This window comes from Hemibagrus wyckioides, linkage group LG04 (genome assembly GCF_019097595.1).
Source record: "Hemibagrus wyckioides isolate EC202008001 linkage group LG04, SWU_Hwy_1.0, whole genome shotgun sequence".
In the NCBI taxonomy this organism is placed as follows: domain Eukaryota; kingdom Metazoa; phylum Chordata; class Actinopteri; order Siluriformes; family Bagridae; genus Hemibagrus; species Hemibagrus wyckioides.
Genome location: NC_080713.1, coordinates 18,952,002 through 18,976,261, shown reverse-complemented (window position 1 = coordinate 18,976,261; position 24,260 = coordinate 18,952,002). Strand labels below are relative to the sequence as shown.

The following is a 24,260-nucleotide window of genomic DNA, read 5'->3' as shown; positions in this document are numbered from 1 at the left end:
GCTTCTTTAATGAAAGTGAGCTGAAGGTGAGATAAAATTACAGCTCTAAGGGAAAAGCTATCGGCCGCCTCTGAGGCAATTTCCTGTATAACAGGAAATGAAAGAGCCAGGGAGTGGGGAGGCGATTTGGGTGTCTTTGTTGTGAACATTTGGTTCTGTTATGAACCGATAAAAGATACTCCATTTTTTTTGTCAATATTTTGCACCCGCTCCTCCCCATCACATCTTGAAATGTCACACGAAAATGCAACCAAAAAGTCCAACAGAGAAGCAAAATGCCACTTAGATTGGTATTTGTGTTTTAAGTTATTTGAATTGAAAATGCACAGGACAGGGCATTATCTTAAGTAGAACATCTTATGCATAGCTTCTAATGTGGTTCATTGTGTCATGACAAATTTTGGTATAGCCTTCTCCAGAATTCTTGGCACCCTTCATTAAATAAACAAACAAACAAAGAAATAAATGACACATTCATTCATTTCCTCTCGAACTATAAGAGAAATTATTTGTGATAAAAAACAAAACCAAACCACCATCATAAAATTACACTGTATTTGGCACCAAAATAATAATTTAAATGAATGCAAAGGGTGTCCCCAGTAAGATTTTTAGTAACTAAATAATAGCTATTTTAAAGCACATTTAAACAAAATCTGACAAAGTGCTTTACATAAATTTAAAATTTTAATTTAAAACATGGTTAAGCTTATTACAAGCATAATAGAAAACAAAAGAAAGCTGACCAGCATGCCAGCCCATATATCTCCATCATTACAAATCATTCAGATGACATTTTTATTAAACAGGGTACCAGGTAAGTCAAATGAATGAAAATATGTTGGGGTGTTGACATTTCATGTTATATAAACCTCACTTGAAAGTCATAGTAGTTGCAAAAAAATCCAACATACACCACTATGAGGAGACCAGATTTTAATTGGTTCAATTGCATGATTCAGAAAAAAATGCGGGAAATCAATCAGAATTTAAAATCAACAATGGAAAAAAATCCATCTTTACATTTTGAAAACTTTATACAGTGAGAAGGAATGATTATTTCAATGAAAGACGATATGGTACAAGAAAATTACAAAAATAATAGCTTTAGCTCACATTAAATCCCAATTTTACATTCATACATATTCTTTTCTATGGTTTTATCCGGGATACTTTACAATGTAACATCTGGTAGCAAATATCTACATGATACCAAACACTGTTTATCTTACCGATATACAGGTGCTAAGAAAACCTAGGAAATGCCCTATGAAATAAAGCCGACTTTACATGTGTTGTGTGATGTTTCTTGTAACAGTCCATGGCCGTTGGAGTAAGCCTGGTCTTGTCTGTGTGCCGATCTTGGTGAGATCTGAGGTGATTCAAGCACGCTGTATTCACTGGTTTCTAATGTAGAGCTCTCGGTGATTGTGTTCAAGCCCAGAATCTCACTCACTGAATGGGGCAAATCCTAAACATTTAAAAGAAAAAAAAAAAAAATCCTAAACATTCAGCAAAATCCTCAATGAAGCATATCTACAAAAAACATAAATATGATGACATCTATTACATAAGACTTGCTAGATCACAGCACTGCTTGTTTATTAGTGTTACAAATTCCAAAGACTTGCCTTACGACAGACGACTAGTTTTCTACTGTTTGTTTCAACATACCTTGCAATTCTTTAACTGCATATAAATAGCCTCTGATTTAATAAGGATTTCCTCAATGTCCAGTTTCATGGAGAGTTCATTTATGTGCTATTTAAGACAAAGAAAGCAAAAACATTATTACATAATACAACAGTTCACAAAAAAACGCACATCCAAAAGTAAGGAATAAAAAAAACGCTGGTTATTTTCAATTTCAAGCATCTTCCATACAAGTCCCTGTATTAGCAGTTACTATAGAAACCAAAGCACTATTACATAACTGATGTATTAGGCACTTATTTTTATTCTTTGTCTTAAGATGTTATTTAATGATATACTATATAAAGTTATGGTTAGCACTTTGGAGCAGCTACTGTTGTCTTTATAAATAAAACTGAACTTAACTACAGCTGCCACTATAGTCTGGGGTGCACCTTTGAGAATCCTACAATGCTGTGGTATAAATAAACAATAAACCATTGAAGCACTTTCAATAAATCAATTCATATTTCGGTGACAGGTCAAAAATTTGTAGTAATATCAACATTACAGAAATATCTTGTGGTATCAATATTTGTCAGCTTACCTTAAGGATTTCATTAAAACCATAATGTCTGTCCATTATTTTTTGTTTTTCTGAATCCAATATGGCACAGCATACCAAAAGGTGAAAATTCTGGCAAGGCAGGCCTGTCCACATCACCTGACAAAGAAAGATTGATTCACTAGCACATCCTATAACATTACAGTGTGTATATAGACAGTGTATTGCTTTTTTATTCATATATTTAGATTGATGTAGCAGACCTCCCAGAGGCGAAGCACATCCTGAAAACAAAGTTCCCTTTTGAAGCGGATCAGTAACCACCGAAAACAGAAATACAGATACCCAGAATCTTGAGCCTCTGTTGAAAGCAAAAAAAAAGAAATAAAATACATTAATGCAAGATAATTTATAACAATCAACCCCCACTTTATTACAAAAACCTGTAGACCTCCACATTCACAGTTATCTAATCAGCCAATCATGTGGCAGCAGCACAATGCAAAAGATAGATAGATAGATAGATAGATAGATAGATAGATAGATAGATAGATAGATAGATAGATGAAATGAAATTAAAAAGGCAGATTACTTCAGGTAATGATCACATCAAGCATTAAAATGGAGGAAAATGTGATCTGTGAAAATGTGATCAACCATGGCATGGCTGTTGGTACCAGGTGGGCTAGTTTGAATATTTCAGAAACTGCTGATCTCCTGGGATTTTCACAACAGTCTCTAGAGTTTGCAATGAACTGTGCAAAAAACAAAAAACCCTGTGAGAGGAAGATTTTTCGCACTGCGCTTCTGCCACACGACATGTGTTTGTAATAAAGTGGGTAGTGAGTATATCTCTACAGAAACATGCTTATCAAGTCTCTGCACTGACACTTTTCTAAGTAACTTAAATTACTTTTCAAGGTAAATGGTTTTCAGTAATGCAAGTAGCAAATCAAACCATTTCATGTCATTAGAAAGCAAGAGACATGTACCCAGGTAGTTCCAGAAGGCTAAGTCTAGGAGTCGTAGCAATGTGCTGAGCTGGATCAGCTGCGTCTTCATGCCCTGCATCTGCTCCTCGAAGTTCTCATGCTGAACACCAAAAACACAGATGCCTTATCATTCATACACAAATATAAAAAAAATCGCAAAGAATGAGTGTAAAATATCCATGATATGATGTGAAATGATTGTGATATTTAAAAATGATGGTACCATGTGATCCATGAAGGAGACAAAGCACCAGAAGGCATCCACTTCATTCTCCATAACAAAGAGGATGGGAGACAGCAGATCACTCATGCCTTGTACATAGCCTGCACCAGACACATCAAACTGAGTTATGAGTATGCACAGGAGGATATTGCAAACTTTAATGAAGCACAATTTCCAGTTTACATTAAAAAGCCCTTAGCAATTAAGAAAATTATATAAATCATTATACAGCATGTTTAAGTTTCTCTCAACAAAGGCACAAAATGTGAAAGACACAACAAATACACTTTTTCAGCAATGTTCAATCATTTTTTAATTTCCCATTCACCCACCACTTACCCAAATCAAAGTCATACATGCAGTATGTCATCAGGATGTCATGGAGCAATATCAGCCCAGGGTTGTCCAAGCCCTCATAGAACTTATTGTTGCGGTCAGTCCTGTTTACATCTTTCTCTATAGTTAAAAAAAAAACAGCAAAATATCATCCAATTTGTATTTTTTAACAATACACCAGTTGCCTGAAAGAAAGTAGGCATGTTTCGATATTTTAATTATATTTCATCTTCAGCCTGGTCAGGATCATATGGGACTCATGTTCATACCAATGGGCAATTTAGTGTTACCAAATATTTTAATAATTAATACAGATATTGGAGCATTGCCTTTACTCTACATGAAACTGCAGGTAGTTTTCTTCTTATAGAAACCAAAATTGAACCAGTAATTGAACGGACACATACCAATAAGGCTTTTATAATCCCGTAACCTGGAATTTCTCTTCTCCTGCTCCTCACTGACTGATTTCCACTGCAGCTTCATTCTGAAGTACTCATCCCTTCAGTCCACAAGGAAACAAAAACAGGCTTTAAATACACCCTGTGTCTTAAACTATTCCAGAAATAGGAAAACTCAGAGACTTACTCACAGATGACACTTACGTTTTCCTTTTCTGCAGATTTTTCCTTTCTTCATGTGTACTGTCCCAGGGATAATAGCTCAGCAAAAACTTCCAAGCTTCTTTTCGTAACGCATGGCACAGGCCCTTAAAGCACACAATCAAACAATTCATTGATTGTCGAAATCAATTAATCTATCATCCCACTGAAAATGTGTGCATCAAAATAAGCAGATATTAAAAGATCAGTGATGAGACATACGTTAACTGTAAAGTTATTTATATACAGTAACAATAAGGAACATTTTGGGGTTTTTTTAATATAAAACATTTCACATTTTACCCCTTTGAAAATAAGCTGCTTTAAGTGAGGCACATTGGACACTCTTCCCTCTGAATCTTGGTGTTTTGCCCAGTCTTCCATCATTACTGGCTCTCTCCTCTGCACCTCTGGCCTTGTGCCCAAGTCAACCTGCAACAGAAGCATACATTCAGACACATACAGTCAGCACAAGTCTATAAAACTCTATAAAAAAAAAAAAGGGGGGGGGGGATAAACGATTCCCTAGAAGAAAAATGCAGAAAACATGTCTACGCTATCTGTTTTTCATTCATTGTTTTTTAATAACCGAATACATTTTCCTGTATTGATATATTAAGTTATTTTCATATCAGCAACATGAAAGTACAGTACAAGACTATAACACTGCTGTGAAATATATATCATTACAACAACAACAAAAGAAACTATTATACGTTATTTTTGAACACCACAGCTCTCAGTCAAAATCTAGGTAAAGATGTGGTTTTGCTGACGGCAAACACAACATGCTACATCACAAATTCCTTTTCAAAACTATAAAATACAGAAATAAATAAAAACATGAGCAGGAGCACTATGTACAACATGCTCCCAGGTTAATTAAAGCCTTTGATTGTCCCGTAAGCTTCATCTGACCAAGTAGTCTGCTACTATAATTTCAATGTTGTTTCAAAAGATCCCAGTCCAAAAGCAGCCTTCAACATTCATGTTGAATAGATATGTGTCAGAGCAAACAGTAAAAGCAGCTTATGTAATTTTCCTATATCAATAAACTATTACCTCTAAAAAAAAATTTCATATGACTGTCACAATAACTTCCTATTATTTAGATTTCTTAGTAATATTAAATATTGCATATGAGTAATACAAGACAGAAGACAAACTTATGTACAGCTACTCACTCTGGTGATGACCTCAAAGCCAGGCTCCTCCTGCTGGTTTATCTCCAGCCCAGGGATCAGTTCCCCCAGAAGGTCTGCCACTTCCTCATCAGGACGCTGCTGGTATTCAGACTCAGACGGACGAAAGGCATCAAAGATGTAGTTTGTGACTTTAGAGAAACCACCCAGGGTTGTTGTGTAGGGATCCTTTTTGAATTTCTGTTGAATTGAAATTTCATCAGTGTGTTGACAGCTTTGTGTATGATAGATTTTTTTAATTAAACACAATAGCATCGATATTATTTTCACAACAAATTTTCCATACCTGAACAAGGCCATAATTGGAGTCATCTAGAAGATTCTCAAAGGACTGTGAAATTGCTTTGTTATATGTGCAAACTACCAGAATGTTTTTGTCATCAGGACTCCTTCAGAGACAATAAAAAGGACTTATATTAATACAAAAATGAAAACACAAAACAGAAACAACAGCAAAAATAATAACAAAATCTGTTTGAAAAGTTAAGGACAGTTAAGCGAGTGACATCACAGGTCTTATCCCTCTCCCGTATGACTGGAATGAAAAGCAAAGGCAACAAAGCCAAGCCCATATTTCATTACGAGAGCAAAGATAAGAACTTTAATAACAGCTATCTGTTCCTTAGTAGCGCTGCCTTGAACATGCTCCCGACCTGATTTATTTATTCTGCAGCCATATCTAATGCCTAAGAAGAAGCACTCCTCTACTTCTGTCATGAAGCCTCAAAACGAAACGTACAGCTGCAGCTGACATTAGCCAATCCAATGCCCTTTCAGTCTCAGAAGACACGTGACATTTAGCAGTGTCTCCAAGAGGAACCAGAATTCCCCAGCAAAAACCCGACATTACCATATAAATAGTGTTGCGTTCAGTCCTTTACTGTTTTAGCGCAGAAATCTTCAAATGGAAATAAGATAAAAGAAAATCCTGTTTGATTTGTATGGGGAAGCTGTAAATGGCAAAGAGTGAACTTTTGGAGGCCTTTGATGAATAAGCATGAAGGAAAAACAAAGTGCAAATTTTGACATGGAATAGAAGCAGCAATAGGAATTGTCTGGTTATATAGTTTAATAAAAACAGGTCTGATCTCAGAGTATATTAGTGTACCATGCAGAATATTAAAATACAGTTGCACTGCACTCTGCTGGATAAATGTTAGGATTACAGAAACACTAACTAAAATGCTAAACACAATTCTCAGCTCATGTCAGCCTCTTATAAATTCTAAATAGTTTTAACAACAAGAGTAATCAACTTTTTTGGATCAACTTCACTTCCTTTCATTTATTTATTATGACACTTTCACCAACTACTTACTCGCTGAGATGCACCGATTTCCTCAAGCCGTCCAGAAACCCTTGGCTGCCTCCTTGATGGAAGTGAATGGCAGGCAATGTTGCATCATCTCTCAAGCAGAAAATTAGGTATGACCATCCTTCGTGTTTAACTGTGACAGTTCTGAGTTCGCTGACATTAAAGGAGAAGGCCCACTTGTTTCGCTCATTAAAGTGGTTTGACCCCCCTTTAAAGAAACACAATGCACCATTTTCAAATGTTGAGAATTTTCATTGTAAGTACTTACAATCAGCAATTAAGGTGGCTTGATTAAGATATTGTTTGTAAATGTTTAAATGTGTATCTAGACTACTAACACTCTTATTGGCAATACTGCCATCCAGTGGATCTTGAATAATTTCAGACTTCTACAATTTTCCTATCTGGGAATTAGTTTCACACCAGCTGGAACTGAGCTTTGTACGTAGGTTTAAACAGTCAGATTAGAACGGCATGTACACTATATAGCCAAAAGTTTTGGGACCCCCCCAAACTCCAAATCATTGAATTCAGGTGTTGTTTTTCAGGGGTTGCGCTTGGCCCCTTAGCACCAGTGAAACGAACTCAATGCTTCAGCATACCAAGACATTTTGGACAATTTCATGCTCCCAACCTTCTGTTCCAACATCAGTGTCTGACCTCACAAATGCACTTCTAGAGGAATGGTCAAAAATTCCCATAAACACACTCCTAAACCTTGTGGAAAGCTTTCCCAGAAGAGTTGAAGCTCTTATAGCTGCAAAAGGTGGGCCAACTCCATATTAAATTCAAGTGCATGTAAAGGCAGATGTCCCGGTTTTGGCCTGGCTCATACTCTCCACTCTAATTCATCCCAATGGTGTTTTATCGGGTTGAGTTCAGGACTCCATGTCTTTATGGACCTTGCTTTGTGCACTGGTGTACAGTCATGTTGGAACAGGAAGGGGTCATCCCCAAACTGTTCACACAAAGTTGGGAGCATGAAATTGTCCAAAATGTCTTGGTATGGTGAAGCATTAAGAGTTCCTTTCACTGGAACTAAGGGGCCAAGCCCAACCCCTGAATTCAATGCAAAAACATGTGGCAATATAGTGTAAGTGTGTTCACTTGCAATTTGTCTCATAGGCAGCAGAAGGTTTTGATTACAAACTGCACCTTAAAAATTAAAATTGGAGAAATGTAACTGTGTGAACATTTTGTTGACTGAAGAAGGAAATCTTCCATAGAGGTGACAATACTGTTATAAAGATACAGATCACTTAGTAAAATATACATGTGGCAGCACGAAACCTCAGCATGCCAATTATATTACGCAAGTCCTGACCCTTACTGGAAAAAGCCAGAAGCAAATTACTTTTTTTGTAATATTACACCCTAGCTAATACAGGGTTAACTGACTTTTTAGCAGGCAAAAATATTATTTACATTCTGCCTGAGCACTCCTGGTTGATGAAAGGAAATAAGGTTCAGCAAATCAGCTGATTTTTTTTCTTATGCAAAACATCACAGATGTATTTTGACATCTGGGAAGTATTCAGTAGATACAGTCATTACTTAACTACTCCTGACCCACAACAACACAGTATGAACTTGCGCCAGGCATTAAATAAGTGCATGGAAATGTCTCACCTTCTCCATTGGTATGGACCTTCCTCTTAAAGGAGACTGTGTTGACCATGTCCCACTCAGTCTCACAGCTAAGCTGCTGGTCCAAAGGACGATGAGGCCTCTGTGTCCACTCCACCACTGAGCTGGAATCCTTCACATTGTAAAATAAAAACAAATGAACACTATTGAATAACGAATCCACCTGGTCAATTGCAAAGACTTAATGAAACATAATACGATCAAACGTTTCTGGACACTTTTACATCAATCCCATTTGTGCATTCTGAACAACTTACTACAGGCTTTGCTGCTTTAATAACCTCCACTCACCATCACACAAGTATTCCCAATTGATTGTGGAGTGTGGTGTGGGGATTAGTGAGGTCAGGCACTGATTGTGTGCAAGAAGACCTGTGGTGCAGTCTGTGTGGGCAGAAACTATACAATTGTGTGCTTCCAGTAATCTGTGAGTGTTCCATTACAATTCACTATAATAGCTTTAATGTAACCTTAAAAAATGGAACTGTACTGGAGGGACAACAGCACTCTTCCAAAAGACATTCCCTCAGTGCTTTGATAACAGCGGAAGACAGCGTTGTCTAAAATGTTGCTTCAAACTGTCTCAACTGAGTTGGGATCTGGTGACTGAAAAAGGCTACAGCATATGATTTACATCATTTCTACACATCTATCCAATGAGTGAGTCCTCTTTGAATAGAGCGGAGCCATTCCAAATGAGACCACTCCAATCAGATTTGCAGTGACCGTTCCCTCTAAGGAAACAAGCAGAGCTAATCCATGCCCCTACAACATTACAGTGCCACCAGATTTTTTCTTTAATTTGTAACCCACCTATTTGTATGTATTTTATATGTTTCACATACACTGCATTACAGTAAAATAAATAAACAATAAGCTAACCTTGCAGGCACAAAGCATATTTGAAAGATCCACTGTATCCTCCAAAGGTTTATATTCCACAAATGTTTCACCATCCTAAAGAGAAAAATGCTTGTATGATTATTTGTATTTTAAATAAAACATGTATTGCTCATGCAGTAATTCATTTTTAAAATGTATTTAACAAAAAATTTTAATGCACAGCTTCTGACTTCAATACATGGCATTTACACAACTCTTGTTCTTCAAATTATTTGTATACTATCAACATTAAATGATATTACAATGAAGCAAGAGCTGATGAAATGTAATGAAAGTTTGTTTCTTGTCATTAACAGGCCATCAGTACCTTATCGATGATCCGAAGGAACCCTGATATCAGTGATTCCTGATCCTCTGATTCTTCTGTGTTTGAATGGATAAAAACCCCTTCATGTTCAAATATAATCTGCAAACAACAAACAGGATAATAATGACTTTGTTTTCTATTGTTCTGTATCCTAAAATAGTCCTGCTCATATTCACATAGACCAGGGGTGTCCAATCTTAATGCAAAGGGCCGGTGTGGGTGCAGGTTTTCATTCCAGCTGAGCAGAAGCCACACCTGAGTCCACTGAAAGCCAGTTGATTAGCCAGTTGGAATCAGGTGTAGCCTCTGCTTGGTTGGAATGAAAACCTGCACCCACACCGGCCCTTTCTGGATAAGATTGGACACCCCTGAGAAATTAAAGCTCCATGTTTGCATAGGTACCCCTGAGGTAAATAACAAATGTGTTAAGTGCAAAGTGTGCAGTAGATACACTATATTGCCAGTTTGGTGTGGAGGAACTTGACAGACCTGGTGAGGTCAGGTACTGATGTTGGCCGAGAAGGATTGGCTTGCAGTCTCCACTCTATTTCATCCCAAAGGTGTTCTATCAGGTTGAGGTCAGGACTCCGTGAAGTTCCTCCACACCAAACTCACTCATCCATGTCTTTATGGACCTTACTTTGTGCACTGGTGTTCAGTCATGTTGGAACAGGAAGGGGTCATCCCCAAACTGTTCACACAAAGTCGGGAGCATGAAATTGTCCAAAAGATCTTGGTATGCTAAAGCATTAAGAGTTCCTTTCACTGGAACTAAGGGGCCAAGCCAGAAATCTGAAAAATAACACCTGAATTTGGAGGGGTGTCCCAAAACCTTTGGCAATATAGTGTAGACCTGTGCTGTTTTACTGGTCCATGGTTATTAGTGCTTAAAGGAAATAATGCATGTGCATGATCTACATTAAAGATACTTAATCACTAGCGAATTATTTTGACAGCCCATAATAAAAAGTGATGTCCTATCAGTTGCTAGCAAAACAAGTGTACCCCATCACTGTGTGTTCCCGGGGCTCATCTGTCAAAGTGTTGCGAAACTTTTGGCCTTAGCACTAAGTAGCCAGATGCTACTGCTAACAACAAACTTATAAAACGTAGGTCTGTTCTGTATTCAAGACTTTAGTGGCTAATTAACTGACATTAATGAAAGAGCCCTAAAGTTGACATACATCTAACTTACTGCCAACTAACCCAATTTAAAAAGGACAATTCAGAAAGTAGGACTAGTAGTAGCTGCTAACTTAGCTTGATATTTAACCTTTTAAATTAGGTTGTATTTTTTTTAACAGTCAGCGTTAGCAGGCTTGGTATAAATAAATGATTACATTAGCCCAGTGCTTAATTGCGGCACGAGATCACTTTTGTAAGCTAAGAATGCTAATTAAGTTGTGGACATGACCGACGTGCCTTCGTGGCATTCCTGGAAGAGAAGCTAGCTAGCAAAACAACTGGATGTGTATGAGGAGCTAGTGCTAACTGGCTAACAACTACAAGCTAAAAACAGTAGTCGGTCACATCTCTGTATTAACTTTTGCCTTTCTGTTCACTGTTCAAGCGGCCAGGCCACACCGAAGCCCCCGCCATAGCCTACCAGCGCGTACTGACAGAGCGGAGTGGATCTGAGTATTTAATAGTGAGCTGACATGAGAAGTGCAATGTTTTCAGTACCTTGGGAGGAGTTGTGGCCGCCATGTCGCCCGCTATCGCTACACTCGACGTAGCACAGCTCACGTGCCTGTCAGCTTTCCACAACAACACTGACAAGTCATCTTCCGCGTGGCCCGGACTGCGCATGCGTACAAACACGAAAATCCGGAAACACTGTCAACGCTTTATGCTTTTTTTCTCCCCCAAATAAAATAATATCAAAAGCAGAAGGATTTATGGATTCTCTAAACATGCACTGAAATTGTTTTATTTGTTTACTTACCTACCGATTTATTTAACCACAAAAATATTTTACTCTCCCTCCTCTTCTTCCACATCTTGTGCTTTTTGTTCTCCTTCTGATTATTATTTGTTCTAGTATTAATTGATTGATTATTAATTGATATACAATTTCTATCTATCTATCTATCTATCTATCTATCTATCTATCTATCTATCTATCTATCTATCTATCTATCTAATAATATGCACATAATATATGCATATATGTGAAATGGTTCCCAAAAGAAAACATAACCAAGCCAAATAAAAAGAAATAATTCAATAATAATAAATAATAGTACGCGTCTTTGTCAGTGTATGTAACTGAGGAGGGATAAACAAAGTTTAGATAATGTAGACTAAACAGTAAATGTACTAATATTACTTTTGAATATAGATCAAAAAAATTATTGAACATATTTAAATAAAAACAGTAATCGCATATGGGATATTTTGTCCTAATTATTTGTTTCTTTTATTTTAAATATCTTTTAAAAAATATTGAAATATCAGTAGATGAAATCCCAATTTTGTGAAATTTGACTACTCAATTTAATCTTAGCAACAATTTTCTTAGGAAGGTATGTAGTTTCATTTGGGTCATCGCGATTTCTAGGCTTCAAATGGGACAAAGCGTGAAGAATTACTGTGTTTTACTAATAACAAAAATTGATATAAAAATGTCTTTATATGAATATTTCACACACAAAAAAAAATATTATAATTAACTCAGTCACTGTGATATCTTTGGTGTAGGTAATTTGTGTTTTTATTTGTCCACGGTCATTTTAAAATGTCCAAAGTCCAATAGCTTTCGACTGCCTGGACTCGGGGTGCTGCTGCCCTCTCGTGGTGAAAATGGTGTACTGTTGGCTTTTATTTTGAAATTACAGGAAGGCTCTTGGACGGAAAATCCGATCAAATGCTCACGCTGGCGGGAAACCTGAAGGAGAAGAGAAGGGTTTATGTTGATCATGTTTATGTTGTCTGATGTATTTGAGCTTTGTGAAGTGGTACAAGAATATCAAGAGAGATCAGCAGTCTTTCGTTGAATCGCTCGATCCTTATCCCAAGTGTTGATCTTGATTACTCTCACACATAAGGACTGAACTACTGAAGCCTTGTCATATGTTTCCACTTCCAGCATGGTTCAGATAGTCATTTCAAGGTAAGTCTTAAACAGGATTTTAACCCTTGATAAGAAATATAAGTTCCTGAATATTGTTACTTCAACTTGTGTTTTTCTCTTATTTTTGCTTCAGGTTTTGTCTTGATGCAGGTCATGCCTGTGTTTCATTCATAACATTGTTCTAAAATAAAAAATGCATGTCCATTGTGAAACCAAAGGTGCATGTAAACTGTACAGTGTGTGTTGTGTATTTGTGTGTTTCAGTAAAAGCGGTGAGTCTCCTGGTGAGTGGCTGCTTGTGGAGTTACAGGGTGAGATGGTGTCACGACATGACACTGGACTGGCTGGAAATCTTATGGGGGATCTGCACTACACCAAAGAAGTGAGAACTATTGCACTGTGAACTATAGACGCTTACTGTGCATGATGGACCACTGTGTTTATGACCTTTATTATTTTACCTATTACACATCAACACACAGGGTCCTACTCTATGCGTATAAAGTATAAAACACAATGTGGCATGCTCTTTTAGGAAAATTCAGATTGATGGTGATGTTTCCACCCCGAATTTTTCAGCCCAGTGTAAAAAGCTGTTTGCCAAACATATATGTATATTAGTTATGTTTAGTGTTGTGGACTATTCACATAGTTGCAAGCTATAAACTGTCGTTCCTTCATCAGCCTTTCTTTAGTCTTCTCTTGAAATTAACAAGACACAAAATCTGGTTTGTCATGTTACAAAAACAAACAAAAAAAAATACCCTTTCCACCATGAATCCCTCTGTTCTTGTGTCTTTGTCTTTCCGTTACATCGTCCAGACAATTTAAAGTTATTCCATAAATGCTAAATAAACCTCTTCTCCCAGGAAAACTTTTACCAAATCAACAATTACAATTTACAATAAAAATAGTTAAGGGAATTGTCTGCCATAATGTTAATGTTAGTGAGCTGTTTTGTCACCACCTACCTAATATTCGACTCGACTAGATGCCTGAAGGTTTGCTGTGGTATCTGGAAACAAGATGTTACCAGCGGATCCTGTTTAAGTCCTGTATGTTGCGAGGTGTGTCCTCAGAACTTTTGATAGATACTGACCACTGCAGACCGGGAACACCCCACAAGAGCTGCAGTTTTGGAGATGCTCTGATCCAGTCGTCTAGCCATCACCATTTGGCCCTTGTCAAACTCGCTCAAATCCCTACGCTTGCTCATTTTTCCTGCTTCTAACACATCAACTTTGAGGACAAAATGTTCACTTGCTGCCTAATATATCCCACCCACTAAGAGGTGCCAGGATGAGCCATGATGATTCACGTCACCTGTCAGTGGTCATAATGTTATGCCTGATCGTTGTACAATAACAACTTCTGTCCTGTCAGTATGAAGTATGCAGCAGCAATGTGCTGTAAGTAGCAATAAATGCAGAGATGATGATCCAGCTGAAACATCCTTTATCACAAGTGTTTCTTTCATCTATTAAATTTCCTAGAAAATACAGAACCTCAGAAGACTGCAGGCTATTAAGAAAAAGGTGAAAAGATGTGATCTTTTTGATGGACCGATGTATTAATCAGCAGTTTTCAAATGAAACCAGTATATACAGTGCATTCAGAAAGTCCTCAGACCCCTTTCACTATTTTCAATTTTGTTATGTTGCAGCCTGATTCTACAATTGTTCAAATTCATTTTTTCCCCTCATTAATCTGCAGTCAGTATCCTATAATGACAAAGTGAAAACAGAAATGTTTGCAAATGTATGAAAAAAGAAAAACTGAAACATCACATGTACGTAATATTCACACCCTTTGAAACAACACTTGCTCAGGTGCTTCCCATTTCTCTAGATCGTTGCTGAGATGTTTCTACACATTGATTGGAGTCAACCTGTGGTAAATTAAAATGATCGGACATTATTCGGAAAGGCACACACCTCTCTTTAGAAGGACTCTCAGCTGTCAATGCATATCAGACAAAAACCAAGCCCTTGGGTCAAAGGAACTGCCTGCAGAGCTCAGATACAGGATTGTTGCAAGGCTCAGATCTGGAGAAGGCTACAGAAGAAATTCTGCTGCACTGAAGATTCCCAAGAGCACAGTGGCCTCCATAAACTGGAAGACACAACCAGGACTTTTCCAAGAGCTGAGCCAAACTGAGCAAACTGAGGGAGAAGGGCCTTAGTAAGAGAGGTGTCCAAGAACCGGTGGTCAGTCTGACTGAGCTCCATAGAGCTTGTGTGGAGATGGGACACAGTTCCAGAAGGACAACCATCACTGCAGCTCTCCACCAATCTGGACACTCTTGACGGAAGCCTCTCCTCAGTGCAAAACTTTGCAAAAAAAAAGTGCCTGAAGGACTCTCAGATTGTCTGGTCTGATGAAACCAAGATTGAACTCTTTGCCCTCAATTCTAAATGTTATGTCTGGAGGAAACAAGGCACCGCTCATCACCTGCCAAATACCATCCCAACAGTGAAGCATGGTGGTGGCAGCATGATGCTGTGGGGCTGGTTTTTCAGCTGCAGGGCCTGGGAGACTGGTCAAGGTTGAGGGGAAAGCTGAATGGAGTACAGAGATATCCTCAAGAAAAATCTGTTCCACGGCACTCAGGACCTCAGACTGGGCCGAAAGTTCACCTTCCAACATAACGACCCTAAGCACACACGCAAGCCCAACCCCATTGAACATCTCTGGAGAGACCTGAATTACAATTGTAGTTTCAGGCTGCAACATAACAAAATTGAAAAAAAAAAAAAATGGGAAGGTTGGTCTGTATACTTTCTGAATGTACTGTACATACAGATGTTTAAACCTTTTACTCTGTAAGGTACCAATGTTCTGCCGTTCTTTGTGTTAAAGGGTGTACCAGTGCTGATTGTGGGACATCACATCCTGTATGGGAAGCAGGTCAAACTGGAGAAACCTTTTGCTGTCCTGTTGAAGCACTCTGGCCTCCCACAAGAAGATGAGGTAGCCATGGAAACTGGCCAGGAGAAGCCTACCTCCTACACTGTCTCTGCTATAATCAAAAAGAAGCTGATCTTTAAAACACGCCCTAAACCTATCATTACTAATGTGCCCAAGAAAGTATAATGGCCAAAAAATATACAGAGGGGCATTCATGGTGTCTGCTATTCAATCTTTTGTGAAATACACCAGTCCCAGAAAGTGTGGTCTTAAAATCTTTCCAGATGATGTCTTATGAATACAAGACTGTTCTGTGAGCTCTGGATAGACTTTCTCATGGGACAAATCCTATTTGGATGTGTGTGATGTATTGGTTCATCATTGCAAAAATAGAAGTGACGCGGGTATTTTTTCTAGGACAAAGAACGATCAGAGTCAGAGAAAGTTTATTTTCCATAAAAACAGATTGCAGGTGTTATAAAGATCTGCAAAAATAAACAGTAAATGTTGCAATATCGATATAAAAGATTAAAAAACTTTTTTTTTTTTTTTTTTTTACATATTTAACAATTTACACAATAAATGTAAATGAGTCAAAACAGTATGATTGGTGTTCTCGTGCATTTACACAAATAAAGCATGAAGCATGTTGTCATTAGCGTTGCACAACAGTGTAGTGCATCATGGAACAGTTTGCTCAAACTTACTCATTTCTGACTCTAATGTGTTGAAATACAAACGACCTTCGAAAATAGATCACACTTTCTCTAACCATTAAAACAATCCTCATGTTGTGGTGCTTATTTTACTGGACTCACAAAAATGCCATTGTTCATTGATGAGAGCATTGCAACACGAAATGTAATAACATGTAGCGCGGTGTGTCAGTATTCTTGCACTGGTTTATATTAGACATATACAGTAGATATTTAAAATTAAATATTTAAATAAATTTTTTTAAATATACGAAACAATTAGTGAAATAAGCATTAATCTAACTTAACACCCAGACAAGATTTGCTCGTCCTGGGCATCCAGGCTTGTGATTTGTTAAATTCTGGCTGCAACAAGCTTTCATTTTGTTGATGATCTTTAAGATGCCTAATAATGTCCGGTTCTCTTGAAGAAACGATTTGGAAAACTGTCCTCAAAAGCGTACAGAATTTTAGTCAATTCTGCTTGACTTATTTTACAACGAAACCTAATATGTGCCCATGAAAAGTGTACACATTATATGCAAGTCAGCTGTCTAAGGCTCAAGAATAAACTGTTATACTGGATATCATGAGAAGCACTTTTGTAGAAAGCCATTGCATGAATTCATAATAATATGTACATCATAACACACTACACAGATAAATTGCTAGAGATTATTCCTCCTCTCTGAGTGTGTTATCAGAGAGGGAGGTGTACATTGTGCTTTTGTAATAAATCAGTAAATCAACATGCGGACAGTGTGAGAGCAAACAGAGCTGATTTCGGACAGTAAATATGATTAACCACTCCTTAACACAAAATGTCTGCTGATTTGGTATTTGTGCAAGTTCTAGGCATAGAGAGGGCAAATACATAAATCCAAAACCTTGCATTTTTTTTTAACAGATTGTACTTCTACAAGTGGCTAATCAACATTTAATGAACTGAATTGCATGTAAACATCATTACAGTTGGGGGTCTGTAAGGTTGAGTATTTTGCTGGTATGAAAAGTGACCATTAATATGAAGTCGTTATACAATTACAAGTACTTTTCTAATTTTGTATTTATTTAAAGAAAAAAAAAATAGAGTACTCTATAAAAGCAATTCTATCTAATAAACTATCACTTTACTATTAACTTGTAAACAAACAGCAATTTGTTTCATTTATCATTCAAGTTTCAGGTTGCACAGTCAAGCTTGATGCGTTTCTTCTTAAGGAGGATGTGGATGGTGTGTTTAGTCGCAGCTGCATCTAGAGTAACAGCAAATATGAATAATTCTGTGGTGTATTATTAATTATAAGCAAATAAACCCTAAAATACTCTTTGGTTGTTCCCAGTATGGCGTTTCCTGAAAAATCCTGAAGTAAATAGTAAGAATGAAATAACAGAAACTTTTGGTATAGTACAAACCCCAACAGAATCTTGACTAGTACTGCATAGTACTGCTCAAACTAAGGCAAATGATGTCGAATTCTGTGAAAATCAGGACAGATCATTTTCACTGTAAGCTTGCAGTGTCTAGTACGGGGTTCTTCCCAGGACCGGTACATATTTCACCACAGTGTGTGATTCATACTTGAGTCTAAGCACCCACACCACTCTATTCATGTATGATGGTGTGAGCTCAGCACCATGATTGAACATTTCCTCTGATCTATGCTTTATATTTAAGAAGCGAAAATACTGCACAGCTCAATTGTACCTTCTTGGAAGGCCAGTAATGTATCTCAACTGGTGGGGAAAAGCTCAATAGTCTTGCAAATGAATTGACTATGCATCATTCACCAGTATGACAATGAGCTTAGCACCAGCGAGGTAGAAGACTGATTCAAACCAGTCCCATAGAGTTTATCCAGCAATATTGTTAAGGCATTCTAGGCCTCAGCATAGGGCAGGTGATACTGTTCCTCCCTCTTATTACAACGCTTGGCCACTATAGCCAAGTAGAGCACCAGAAGTATAAGCCAGTAGCAGGCATAGAGGATAACCCCGCTAATGAGCAGGACCTTCTCAGTTTCACTAAAAGGTTCCTGTGTCTCACAGTAAATGGTGTAAGCTACTCCACCAAGCAAAAGAAGTGCCCAAACAGTTACTGGTACAGCCCCAATTAAGTTCACCACAATCTTCTTCCTCCCAGATGTGCCCCAGCCTGCTTTATTGATCGTCAACAAGGCAAAGATTTTAGCTGGCAAAAGGCTAGACATGTACAGCAGGGAATAAAGGGACATAAAAATCATGACCAAGCTGCCTCTCAGAAAGCAGGCATAGGTAGCCTTCACCATTCCCACCAGCTGAACTGTTAGCAGGAACAGCAGGATGTTCCACAGACGTCCACGGTAGAACAAATGGATAACTGTAGCCACCAGGAAAAAGGGAAAGAATCCTGTTACCACAGACTCGTAAGTCATCCAGAGGCTGTGTTTGTGGAACCAGAGAGCATTGTAGAGCCACTCCCGGAAGTACGACTTGCTCCAGCGAGTCTGCTGGTTGAGCCAGCGGAGGTATTGTGTAGGTGTCTCAGTCTGGCATTGTGAGCGTGCAGTAAACTTGGTCTTGTAGCCGAAGCTGAGGACTCGGTTGGTAAGGTGCCGGTCATCTCCAAAGCTACACTTGCTGCCCAGGAAGGTCTGGTGGTACCAGGGCTCCAAGAACTGCTGGAGGAGGGAGTTGCGGTACATCCCCAGAGGCCCACTGATACACTGAACACATCCAAAGTACGACTGACAGGCACGCTCTATGTTGAAGGCCATCCAGTACCTGACACTGCTCAGAAAAGATATCCAGGAGTCATATTTGTTCAGGATCTGAAACAAATCAGGCAGGGGGCGGTAATTTTGAGGATGAAGTTTTGCTGTGGTAAGGTGGAACTAAAATATTATATTAGTCATGCTTTCACATGGTGAAATTTCCCCTACAAACTCTTCTCACCTGTACATCTCCTCCTACTCCACCCACATTTGGGTCCTCCTCCAGAACCTTCAATAGCTCGATTGTGCTGGCTGGATCCAGAACCGTGTCCGAATCACATACCTACGGACATTTAAAGAGAAAGTTTTGAGAGAGAGATGTCCCAAAAAAATTTTAAAAACAATGGACTTCAGACTCTTTTTCTGCACACTGATCTATTACATGGCACCAAATACGATATAGCAGAGGATTTCAGAAATTATGGTTAATTGCCTAATTAGAAATGCCTGTGGCTGATGCAAGTTTCAGCTGGACTTTGCAGGAGCAATGAGAGGTTGCTGACAGCACACAGGTGTTCTCAGGGTGCAGGTGACAAGGCAATGAAATGACCCATGACCTCCATATAACAGTGCTTTTGATCATAGGATCATAGAAAGAAGACGAAAAGAAGAAAACATTGTAAACAGTGAAATTCACAACAAAGAATTGTTTCTGAAGCACTGTCAGTGATTATTTTAACCTAAAGGTATTAATGCCATGGGGGTTGCTACTTTTTTTCCAATGAAGCTCATTTCTAAGACTAAGACTCACCTGCACATAATCCACAGAGTTCCCCAGTGCTTTGAATGCCGTATACATCACTTCCCTCTTCCCACCCCACTCCTGCATGATGCAGGAGTAGCGGCAGCTGCGCACTATCCTGGCCACCCGAATAGCCTCATCCATATTCACTGAACTCGTACCTGCGCCTCCGGCCCCATTGCTATGGTAGTTCCCCTTCCACACCATGCATCCGGCCTGCTCTGTTCCCCCCATTACCTCCCGGAAGATGTCCATCATGTAGGCATCCTCAGGCCGGTTGCCATCTACAACAAGTACCACTTTTAAACTGGGAAAGGAGATGCGGCGCACGCTTCGCAGGCATTTGCGTAGATAGTCTGGGTCCTCCTGGTAAGCAGCAATGCACAGGGCAACAGTACAGCGCAGGTGCTGTGGCCGTGAAGGTGCTCGCATGTGCCGGTGTTCCAGGTAAGCAAAGAGGCTCTGCAGTAGCAGATGTAGTGACAGGATGGCGCCATACAAGCCAAAGGAGAGGTGATGCTGCTCAGTGTGGATGAACTGATAGCCAGTCACATAGGCCAGCAGGATGGCAAAGAGCACCACAGCTGCAAATAGAGTGGTGATGAAGATCCGCACCGCTGTTCCACAGCGAGAGGGCATCTAAAGAAGAGGATAAGAAGATGACTGGGTGATGAGAGAGATGAGAATGTGGTTTGAGACATAACTACTAGCTTATCCATGAAACTAAACTTTCTTCATATATGATGGTCTGTGTTGAACCTAACAAGAATAAGGAGTATATAAAAATTTGTCCTGAATTTAGTAGTTAGAGACCTGAGCTGACAAAATCTTCCTTTTGCTATTTCCACAATAACTTGTCCATAATCTTAGACAGTGTCTCATCTGTTAGCTAACTGGAGATTATTGGATTCCTGCTTACTGAATCAATTCAGTTTACTGAACTGTTAAATTTGATCTCTATTTCCCTCTCACACAGGATAATGACTTTAATTAAAGGCTTGAAAAAAAAAATTCCCCTTAATTCATTGCTGCACCCCCTACCCAATGGAGAAAAACTGCTTTAATTGAAAAACAACCACCTCCATTAACCCAACTTTTTATTTGACACAGCTCCACTATTTGTAGCTATCCAAACTTAATAATACCAGTTCTCTGGACCTAGGCAGGAGAGACAGCTACAGACAGAGGATCAGAGGTAACCCTAATTAGAGGGCCTGCTCCATTAGGGGCTTCTTAGCCTAGGGAACTGTCTGAAAAGAAAGGCCTCATGTCAAACTAAAGTACACTTCACTAGTTACTCTCTCACCAAAGGCTGTACACACAAAGACACGGATATGAGTGACGATGAGAAAAGAGTAGCTTACAGAAACCAACACAAGCAAAGTCAGAGCTAAGCCTTTGAACTTTCAGGATGTAAATTTCAACAAGAGGTTATTTAAAAGGTACAGCTACTAAAAACACAAATACATACATTATTTTCTACACATATAAGAATTTCCTACAAAACCTAACCTCTGTGATATCCATGTATCCAGTAGTCCATTATTTACACATTAACAATAAAGATGCAAATAATAACTTTGCCCAATAAATCAATATCAAATTGGGACCATCATAATAGGATACTATTATATGCTCTAGTGGAGTAATCAATCCAGAGGAATGCTCTCAGATGAACAGAAGACAAGCATAATCCAAGCTCAGGTGTAGTGATTATACTAAAGGAAGTAATTATCTTATCCAGTCAGTACAGATGCTGTCCCAAGTGAACGGCACAGTGTTTCAGGATTATATCTCTGTGGCAAAACTCTATCCTCAGGGTGGATAGGAAGAGGGCCATGAGCTGACTGAGGACAAAAGCATAAAGGAATGTAGAGAACTCTGTGTGTTGGTGGTCAGTGTTTGTGATTCAAGAGCTCCCTTTGTAGATTCAAAATGGTATGATCCCAAACTATATTCTAGACCTAAAAGGCACACTCAGCACTTCATGGGTATCTTATGAGACTTCCACTACTACAAAATTCTCAGTCCAGGGTTTTAGGAAAACCAATCAGGAAGAGCAATAATATTTCCTGAAAATATTAAAATAATGAATCACCAATATATATATATATATATAACCTATAGAGAAGCACCTTTTCCTACCACCAGGAGGCAAAATTATTACGGCTCTGTACAATTTTTTGTCACCCTCGACAGAACCAGTATATTTGCATAATTAAAAAACAGACCAGTGTGCACGGCAAGTTATCAGTAGGAATGAATGAAGTGCAACCAAGCAAGTGAGTAATCAAAGTTTGTAATTAAAGTTTGCCTGAAATCCAGCCAAGCTTGTAAGCAAAAGATACCCCAAAGGTGCCCCATAATCCATCCATTGAGGTATCCATAACTATGACCATATAAAAGCTTTTAAAAGACCACACACTTCTGGTCTGCTCTGTTAATGAATGGATATATGCAAGCCCTGTGTGAGTGTTATAATCTAGTCTAGTTGCTTGTGAATCCCAGGAGGTTCTTTTCCTGAGGCTGCCAGAATTTTGTGTTAAATAAGTCTCTTAAGAGATGGAAACTAAAAAGGGCTGCATTTTCCTTGGAGAGGTCCCACATCTTCAAACAGAATTCAGAGGTGTTTTCAAAGGAAAATATGGAAAGTGCCTACAAACAGTATTGTGCACCATGCATACTGTAACTGTACCAAGTCCAGAGACATACATGTTACCACATTCACATAAATGTACATAAGTTCAAAGCCAGTCTATCTCAGAGAAAATTAGCCATTCACTAAACACAATTAGAGCCAAAATGTTCTTTTCCTGTTCTATTTCTGTAAACACAAGAATACAAAAACTTATTTGTGCATGTTTTGAGAATGCCCACCCCCCAAACCTTTCAAAGCACTTATTCTGACTCTCTTACTCCCTTACTCACAAAACCCACATCCACCCGTAAACTTTATAAAGACAAATTCAACCCCCCTCCCTCCTGTATGAAGATAAATTGAATCCCCAATCCCTCTGCTCCCTAACATCCAGACACAATACACACACATAATCACCCCAATTGAGTTTCATACCTTCCAAGCCCTGCGGCAGTAACGGTCCGATCTCTCTGTCCAGGCAGTCTTGCTGGATATGTGAGTGGGGGTGTGTGTGTGTTCAACCGGCGTCTACTCCACTTCTCTCCACTGCAGCACAGCACGCTCCTTGTTCTGCCTCCTGCTCACACTACATCTTTATTTCACCAGCTCTTAATTCAGGAGCTCCCTCACCCAAAAATACAGCACCCCGGCCTCCTCCTTCTTTGGTTCCTCCTCCCTCTCCCTTTTTCTCCCTCCTCCTTAACTCCTGTCGTCTTGCACACTCCCAAGGCATGAAGGCCTCTCAGTGTGGAAGGCAGTGCCGGTAGGCTGGTAGGTTGAGGGTGGTGCAGCCTGGTTGTGGCTCACCTGGTCCTGGCTCCAGCATGCCTGCGTAAAGAGCGCCCTGCATGGTGAGAGTGCTTCATCTCTGTCCCTCTCTCTTATTCACTGCTGTGCTGCAGCAGTAGTCGCTGTCCTATTCTGCATCTCTGCAACGCAGTGTAACCCAAATCTTAGCACCCCCTTCTGTTAACACACTGTCCTTATTTTCTGACTCTCGCTGCAAAGCACACTCGTCTCCTCTCCGCCTCCTATCCTCACCTTCACTTCTCCTCTCTGTCTCCTTTCACTGCTCTCTTCTGCAGTGCAGCCAGCTACCACAAGACTCAGAAGCGTTTGGGCAGACCCCTTCTCAATGCCTCCTTTATGCACTTATTTATTTATCCATCCCGCCTCTTGTGCCCTAGCCACCGAAAGCCTGCAGGTCCAACACAGGCTGATGAGGTGGAGAGAAAATAAAGGAAAAAGCGAGAGAGCGAGAGAGAGAGAGAGAGAGAGAGAGAGAGAGACTATTGGAGTGCAAAAGGGGGAGGATGGGGGAGGGCTGAAGATGGCAGTGTAGTATACTATGACATTCAGGATACACTTTGTAAAGCACTGTGTCCTCAAATATTAATATCTGGGTGATAACACCATCCTAACAAATATTTTTGACATGCATGTAATTAATTTCTCAAGAAAAAGGTCTTTCTTTCTGCCTGTGCAGCAAGACTAGCAGGTAATTGGTCTAATAGTTCTTTCATTGCTGGGCAGCAGGAGAACATCAATCATGGTAGGGTAGGAGGTAATCCATTGATAATGATTTGCAGTGATGTCATAGCTACCTCCAATGTCCTTGGATTTAAACAATTCTAGCAACAGTGTGTGTGTGTGTGTGTGTGTAGACTGAAGCAACTAATCTGAAATAATTAGAGATTAATTTAATTTCTTGTTATTAATGTCTTATCA

General features: G+C 39.1%; 3 protein-coding genes across 4 annotated transcripts; 1 reads left to right on the top strand and 2 right to left on the bottom strand.

Moving 5' to 3' along the window:
• Positions 1-668: 668 nt before the first annotated feature.
• tbc1d15 (TBC1 domain family, member 15) lies at positions 669-11,525 on the bottom strand. 2 transcript variants are annotated; one of them, XM_058388285.1, is made up of 17 exons: positions 11,408-11,525; positions 9,725-9,823; positions 9,397-9,471; positions 8,497-8,626; positions 6,871-7,075; positions 5,839-5,941; positions 5,535-5,732; positions 4,654-4,782; positions 4,354-4,457; positions 4,156-4,250; positions 3,752-3,868; positions 3,413-3,513; positions 3,190-3,289; positions 2,461-2,558; positions 2,240-2,356; positions 1,675-1,761; positions 669-1,471 (listed from the first exon to the last, which is right to left on the bottom strand). In XM_058388285.1, exons 1-17 carry the CDS (start codon positions 11,429-11,431, stop codon positions 1,268-1,270), a joined length of 1,986 nt encoding a protein of 661 aa, XP_058244268.1. In that variant the 5' UTR covers positions 11,432-11,525; the 3' UTR covers positions 669-1,267. The 2 variants fall into 2 exon arrangements, with proteins under 2 accessions (XP_058244268.1, XP_058244269.1); XM_058388286.1 differs by lacking the exon at positions 11,408-11,525 and adding an exon at positions 10,214-10,336.
• A 1,048-nt stretch (positions 11,526-12,573) lies between these two features.
• Positions 12,574-16,094, top strand: chtf8 (CTF8, chromosome transmission fidelity factor 8 homolog (S. cerevisiae)). Its single transcript, XM_058388057.1, has 3 exons — positions 12,574-12,836; positions 13,062-13,179; positions 15,657-16,094. The coding sequence occupies exons 1-3, from the start codon at positions 12,814-12,816 to the stop codon at positions 15,888-15,890; spliced, it is 375 nt and encodes a 124-aa protein (XP_058244040.1). The 5' UTR covers positions 12,574-12,813; the 3' UTR covers positions 15,891-16,094.
• Positions 16,095-17,809: 1,715 nt separating this feature from the next.
• On the bottom strand, positions 17,810-24,015 carry has3 (hyaluronan synthase 3). The gene is made up of 4 exons (XM_058388056.1): positions 22,968-24,015; positions 19,904-20,533; positions 19,334-19,435; positions 17,810-19,209 (listed from the first exon to the last, which is right to left on the bottom strand). The coding sequence occupies exons 2-4, from the start codon at positions 20,531-20,533 to the stop codon at positions 18,280-18,282; spliced, it is 1,662 nt and encodes a 553-aa protein (XP_058244039.1). The 5' UTR covers positions 22,968-24,015; the 3' UTR covers positions 17,810-18,279.
• Positions 24,016-24,260: the final 245 nt, after the last annotated feature.

Bases quoted from the DNA above. Each gene is read 5' to 3' on its own strand.
- has3 (XM_058388056.1), bottom strand. From the start codon at position 20,533: ATGCCCTCTCGCTGTGGAACAGCGGTGCGGATCTTCATCACCACTCTA. The intron at 19,436-19,903 runs GTGAGTCTTAGT...AAATGTCCGTAG, and splicing joins ACTCTGTGGATTATGTGCAG to GTATGTGATTCGGACACGGT. The intron at 19,210-19,333 runs GTGAGAAGAGTT...GATTTGTTTCAG, and splicing joins GAGTAGGAGGAGATGTACAG to ATCCTGAACAAATATGACTC.
- tbc1d15 (XM_058388285.1), bottom strand. From the start codon at position 11,431: ATGGCGGCCACAACTCCTCCCAAG. The intron at 3,514-3,751 runs GTAAGTGGTGGG...TGTCTGGTGCAG, and splicing joins CATGTATGACTTTGATTTGG to GCTATGTACAAGGCATGAGT. The intron at 1,762-2,239 runs GTAAGCTGACAA...TGTCTTAAATAG, and splicing joins GTTTTAATGAAATCCTTAAG to CACATAAATGAACTCTCCAT.
- chtf8 (XM_058388057.1), top strand. From the start codon at position 12,814: ATGGTTCAGATAGTCATTTCAAG. The intron at 12,837-13,061 runs GTAAGTCTTAAA...TGTGTGTTTCAG, and splicing joins GTTCAGATAGTCATTTCAAG to TAAAAGCGGTGAGTCTCCTG. The intron at 13,180-15,656 runs GTGAGAACTATT...TTTGTGTTAAAG, and splicing joins ATCTGCACTACACCAAAGAA to GGTGTACCAGTGCTGATTGT.